Genomic DNA, 6,889 nt, shown 5'->3' with positions numbered 1-6,889 from the left:
CAGGTGTTTCTTCTCACTATTTCCATCAGTAATGGAAGAAGATAGGACACAAGCCATTAATATTGATGATATTAATAAGGGAGAGATTGCTTGAGTAGGCAGAATCTTGAAAAATGCCAAAATTAAGAAAGAGTAGAATAGCCATTTAGGAGTCTTCTCGAAAACTGTAAAAGCAGAACAATAATATCCTACTATCTATGACACTGTGTCATAGAAAGGAAAAGAGAGCAGATATTCAAGATTAAAGCGTGGTCAGCAGTGTGTAATGCTATGTAATGACTGAAAAGAATTACTGGAAGACCTTTAAATTTGATTATTGCAAAAGTACTGATTAACTTTAAAGAGTAATTTGCTCTTGACTGTTTTCTATCCAAACGCACATAAAAGACCATTTCGTAAATAGTGATGTAGTGAAGAATTTTGGCATTATTTTTAAGTTTTGAAGTTTTGAGAAGAACATGTTGATAATAAATAAACTATAAAGTCTTAGTTATGTGACCAGAGTTTGGTAGGCGATATACGGAAGAGACATCCTAACTCATACAACCCTATCCAAACTCCATAGAAGCACATTCGTTACATAGGTTTTACCAATAATGAGTCTAGATCCATGGCAGGTCCAAAATAATAATGTCTGCCTCAATCCAGGCAGTAAACTTGAAAAGCAGTGACACCTGCAGCCCAACCACAGGTGAACAAAGGAGCATTTGAGGGAAAGGTCTGCTACAAGAGTTAATGGGTTACAGGGGTGGACTGAAATCGGGAGACTATGAGGTCATCATCTAAAGAAAGGATAAGAAGGTAAGTGGGTTATTCAAACAGTCTCTGAAGACCCTTGTGAAATAGGAAAATCCAGGTTATTATACCACCCTCTTCTCCAGCAAAGCATAAAAAGACCCTCTTCCTAGGAAATATCATCTCCACATCAAAGCCACTTATAGAGAGATTAACACCTTACATTTTTTTGATAAACAACTGGAAGAAAAGTCCTCAGATGGCTAAAACCTAACAAAGACTCAGGTAATAAGTGTTGCAGTTAAGGGTGGTAGAATAGATGAGAATTACTCACATGGGGAATGCAAATTTGGAAAGGCCATAAGAGTAAAGTTTGTGAGAATAATAAATACTTAGGGCCAGAAAAGAGTAGTTGTTAAGAGGAGGATGATAGATGTAGAAAATTTGAAGGAAAAAATGACTTCATTTTGAAATTTGTCCTGAGACTAGTCACCTCCATTTACCCAAAGATACCAGAAGGAAAGCAAGAGAAAAGTATATGCAGAGAAGAAAAATAGGATGCACAAAGCCCTCACTTTTATTCTGGAAAACTGAAGCTGATAAAACTGAAGCTGGACACCTATTTATATATAGATGTCCAGGCTGTGTCCTTGACTACTGGTTCTCAAAGTGTGGTCCTGACCCAGCAGCATCAGCATCACCTAGGAAGATGTCAATCCAGACCTACTGAATCTCTTAATTCTGGAAAAAGAGCTTATCAATCTATGTTTTAAGAAGCATATGTTTATAACAAGTGTATTTTAACAAGGTATTCTGTTGCAAGCTAAAATTTTAAAACCATTACCCTAGACTTAGTAAATCTATATTTTCATATCTGATTCTATTGTGCAGCCAGTTGAAAATCACTGTGCTAATCAAGTGAATAATTACTCAGAGCTTTTACAGTTCCAAGCTCAGAGTTAGCCAGTTACATGCCTAACTCTTAGAAGATATTAGACTAAATGAATAAATGTAGTTTATAAGTGCCAAACCATTATTTAAAAGGCTGCTTTAATGCAGAGATTATTTTAATTATGAAGAGAGAGACATTTTTTATAAGCTTGAAAGATCAGTTCCAAGTTGGGTCTAATATTCGAGAGCTGAAATTTTCTTGGCCTTTCTCTCATGGTCCCAAGAGAGCAGCTGGAGCTCTGGCCATCTAGATGGAAGAGTAACAGTAGCTTTCCCAGAAGCTCTTTTGAAAATGTCTTATGTCACACTGGCCATCCCTGTGTGTAAAGGGTCTGAGAAATGCAGTCTTTCAGCTAAATACATCGCTTAGAATTCTGCTAGTAATACTAAAGGAGAGAATGGGTGAGATGGATCACTTTCCTTTAGGCAACACTATGAAATCTCCCCCCCAAACAACAACAACAAAAACAACAATAACAAAGATTTGAACTTTGTTGGCAAAACATTATTAATAAGATACATACTTTACATGATAAATATTCAGACCAAAAATCCATTGTAAATACATTTACTTACAAAAATACAATAGTATGTTTTTCTGTATTTTCTGTTTTTTTCAAGATGATTTTTCTCTTCAAAGGAGTACTAAAAATAATTTATATTTAGTTGACTAACTAAAGTGAACATCATCTGTAAAAATTATTAAGGATCAAGAAATCAGATGAATAGGTAACATTATAAGAAGAAATAAAGAACCAATTTTACATTTTTGAAACTTATGTATGATATATAGTAATGAAATGTGCTACAAATTGAATAAAGGATCCATGAAATTGCAAGCATATTTTCCACCTTAAAATATCCTTCAGCTATGAAAAATAAATAAGACATGGTTTTGTTTTATGCCATTCCTTTAAAGAATCCTTTGTTGATAAGAATAAGATTTGCTAAAGTAGCAATTTGGCTTCTAGTTAATGTGCTTGTTTCTACCTATAGACAAAATAGAGCAAGTAAAGTAACATGAAATATTTGTAATGTGAAAATAGTTGACTTTAAACATTTTGAAAAACAACTATGTTAACAAAAACAAATTAAAATTTCTTCTAAAACTCATAAATGATTTTATACATATATAGTCATTTCGAAATAGCAAAATCATTTCAAGTATCTTATCAAAATATTAGTAACACTGTTTTCATTCTTCAAAATCTTATATAAAATTAATATTAGCAGGTCTATGGAGAAACAAATATATTATACATTGCTGATAGTTATGTATAATTGGCAAAAATGTTTTTAAAAAGCAATCTACTTATATATAGCAGAAACCGTAAAAATTGTGGGGTTTTTGTTGTTGTTGAGCAAGTACCACTTATGGGAGTATATCCCAAGAAAATAATCCAAAAAACTTATAGAAATAGGAGACAACCTAATGTCCAATAAGCTGGAAATGGTCAAGTTATATAACATGATAGAATGACTGCAATCCATTAAAGTTACATATATATGTATATGTGTGTACAATATTGGTACATAAAAAGTGTATATGAGATCCTGATATGTGAAAAGAGCAAAACAATGTCAAGAGAAAGAGAAGGAACTTATATAATTAGTCGACATATTTTAAAGCTAAAGAATCTTTCATTTTTCTACCTAAAGCAAGTCTCTTAACAGCACCATAAATTTTTTAAAATAAGGCATTAGTAAAGATTTTTACAAATGTGAATGCTATCAAACTTAAAATCATCTATTGAGTTGGTGTGAACACAGTATAATGAAAACTATGCAATTCAAAAATAATAACTACAGTTAAATATGGATTATTTGAATAATAATTCTGAAAAAATCTTTGAAAATTATTTTATCAGTTATCTGCTTAATAAGGCTGTATTTGTAAAAAATCTGAAGTGAAATGCTGACATTGGATATTTTTACTATTTTGTCAACAATTAAGAAGAGTTTGTAAACTTTTAGTTAGATAATAAATGCTTTCAGGAAATGATGTAGAAAGTTTGTGAACGAATTATTGTAGCAGGAGGTAAAAATTCATAGTCAGCATGAGTAGGTAGCAACAAAGAGTTATATTAAAACCTCTTTGCATAAGGTTTTATTATTTTGTTTTATGAATTAAGAATTCCCAAATTTTTGAGTGCTCATGTTCAAATTATGAATTAAAAATCTTACAAATCTAGATGTAGATAATCTCCCTCTGTAGGTGTTTATTGTTCAGAAATGATTACATATTATCATTTCAAAATTCAAAGTAACTTTATGTACACATATAGTCATTTCAAAATGACAAAAACATTTTAAACAACTATAGAAAATTAACCAGACTTAAAAAATATCCTTCAGATCTTCTTAAGTATATAAAATTGTTTTTTTATAAAATAGTTAAATTTTTCAAAGAGTTCATCTGAGGAGGCTTCATTTCCTCATTTTCCTTTATAGCTAAAGAAGGTACAAAGGAAAAGATGGTGTGAAAAAGACACACAGAAAAAGATATAACATGTCAAGTTTGATTGGTCAAAGTTTATAGCGGGAATTTCATATGAAAACCTGACTGACAAAGATGAAAGATGAAATCGTACAAGTTTTTTTACTATTTAGAGTACTTAGATTTATTCTCTAGAGTTATATATTAATATAAATATAATATATAATATATTGATGACTTTTTACTATTATGTTTCATATAAATTATAATAGTGTAAAAGTTATTTTCTATATTTAAAATTTGTTTAATTTTCTGAAAAAGAGTATTACCTACTACTTTAGTGTGCTCCATTTTGTAGAAGTAACAACCTAAATTATACTCTTCTTCACCTGTCCTGAGACCCTGAAAAATAGAAAAATTCAGAAGAATATGAAAATTGGATTAACTGAATAAGCAAACAGTTTTATCCAACAAAAGCAGAGCCCCACAGGCAATCTGTTTCTCAGAATGATCTTAGCTTAGCTTAGTAAATTTTCAACTAACTTAATTTTATTCAAATACAATTTTATATGCTGTAGATGATGTATTGAGCTAAAAACCATAGTTTATTTAGGCCTTTCTAACTGAAGTAATATCCATGTCAGATGTGACTATGGATGATAATGAGTAAGGATAAATTGGGGGGAGGGAGAGTTATAGACCTAGGGACCACAGAGAAGAATGGATGTCTTCCCATTGGGCAGAATGAAAATTGAATCAAGAAATATTTTCTGCTGCCTAGGCAGGGGCTTCTTATAATCCCTACTCTGCAAGATTTACTAACCTCTATGAATACAGTAACTGCTCTGTAACTTCTACTCTGCCCTTTTCATTTAGATAAACTTGTATTTATTTTGTCCCTGCTCCACCTCTGTATTACTGTGTATGTCCATGCACATGCGTGCGTGTGTGCGTGCTTGCGTGCGTGTGTATGCATGCGTGTGTATGTGTGTGTGTGTGTGTGTGTGTGTGTGTATGGTGGGAAGAGGTGCTGGCAGTGACCAGAGGGCTGTAAATACAGATTCTAATAGGAATAATGTTTACCACTGGGAGATCCCAGAATTTGAGATGAATGCAATGACAGATGAAATGTTGGGTTGTCCACTTTGGGAAGGGGGTAGATATGTTTAATGTATGGGAAGAAGAAGGATATTTGGTAATCATAAGAGTAAACTAGAGTAGAAACTGTTATGCACTCACCACACCCATATTTTCTTTCTCCTGGGCCCATACCTCACATTTCCAGACTCCCTTGCAGTTTGATGTGCCAAGTGACTGAGTTATAGCCAATGGAATGTGGATGGCTCATAAAAACCTTCTATGCATGATTCAACATTCTTTTCCTGTCCACAGGCTTGAATCAAAGGATTATGAAGCCCTTAGGAATGATGGAAGCACAAGGTAGAAAAAACCTGTGTCTGAAATGTCTTCTAAATGACTTGATATGAGGAGAAATAAACTTTTAATATTTTATATTAAGGCACTGAAATTGTGGGGTTCATTTGTTACACAAGCATTGGAACACATTACTCTAATACAGTAGGTATCAAATTGCTGTGGTATTTAGATTCATTTGAACATTTAAGAATGAAGTAACAGCATATTGTAAAAAGTCAGATATTTGCAATATGGCAAAATTATATCCTTTGGAACTATTTAAACGTATAATAAAAAGTTTAGATGTCAACAGAAATATGTACATTTAAAACATTTAATATAGTGATTAAGTGAGTGAAAAATGTAAGACCAGGATTTTGAGGTGCTACTTTCATTTTTCAACTTATTTCTTGATAAAACCCAAGTGATATTACACAGATTAAAGCCGCATACGCAAACACATTTAATGAATTCAAAACAACTACCCTGGGATAAATAATTATAAATCATTTTACCTATTTATCAAAGTTTTTTCTGCTGAACTTCTGCTTGAAAACATTTCATTAGCCTCTTTTACTGAAGAGTAATAAAATTTAATACTTTTAAGAATACCTAGTACTATAAACTACTAACAAATTCATACTAAATTTCAGTGACATTTGATTGTACATAAGTTTGCTCTTACCTTTTCTTCTTATTTCTAAAGTCAATAATTCTGAACATTTAAAAATCTTAGAAGAAAAAAATTATTAAAAGTAAAAAGAAAAAACTTTTCAAAATTTAAAAGTTTTTAAGCTTTGGGGGGAAAAATATATTTTAAACTGACTTCCTAAATTGTTCAAATAGCAGTCTCACAATAGATGAATCTAATGGACCAAAATGTGAGCATATTTCCACAGTTTAAGAAAATTGAAAAAAAAAAAGAAAGAAACCTGGGAAAAGAGTTTTGTATCAAAAATAAATTACTTTCTCTCATGATATAATTAATTTTCTGAATGCCTCAAATGTGTTTGGGTCATTACAAAATATTTTGAAAACTGCATTGTTTTGTATTCTGATTATTTTAAAGGAGATCATTTTGCAAATGTGTACAAAGCTTTAACATCAAAGTAACTCAATGGCAGTAAAATATATATACCTGATGTAATCAATAAATATTTTGTCCCAAACCTTCTTAATGAACTTACCCTGTGAAAGAAAAATTTTTAGCAGCTAAAATGACCTAATGATTATGTTTTGCTATTTTGACTACTTATCTTTACAATAATCCTGATTGCTTGCCAAAAGCCTTTCTATTAGAAAATTGTCAATTATGGATATAGCTGAAATTATTTTAGTCATTAAATCAAA

The 6,889-nt window shown here is 31.4% G+C and overlaps 1 protein-coding gene across 1 annotated transcript in view; it reads right to left on the bottom strand.

Annotated features, from left to right (window-relative positions):
• The window catches only part of FANCL (Fanconi anemia complementation group L), a 75,223-nt gene extending 69,824 nt beyond the window's left edge, over positions 1-5,399 (bottom strand). Inside the window, exon 1 of the mRNA XM_011363933.2 lies at positions 5,363-5,399. Within this exon, the coding sequence (XP_011362235.2) occupies positions 5,363-5,371 (9 nt within the window). The 5' untranslated portion in view covers positions 5,372-5,399. The remainder of the gene's footprint in view (positions 1-5,362) is intronic.
• Positions 5,400-6,889: the final 1,490 nt, after the last annotated feature.

Source organism: Pteropus vampyrus, unplaced genomic scaffold, assembly GCF_000151845.1.
Source record: "Pteropus vampyrus isolate Shadow unplaced genomic scaffold, Pvam_2.0 Scaffold91, whole genome shotgun sequence".
In the NCBI taxonomy this organism is placed as follows: domain Eukaryota; kingdom Metazoa; phylum Chordata; class Mammalia; order Chiroptera; family Pteropodidae; genus Pteropus; species Pteropus vampyrus.
The sequence above is the reverse complement of the archived record's forward strand: the minus strand, read 5'-3'. Positions and strand labels throughout refer to the sequence as shown.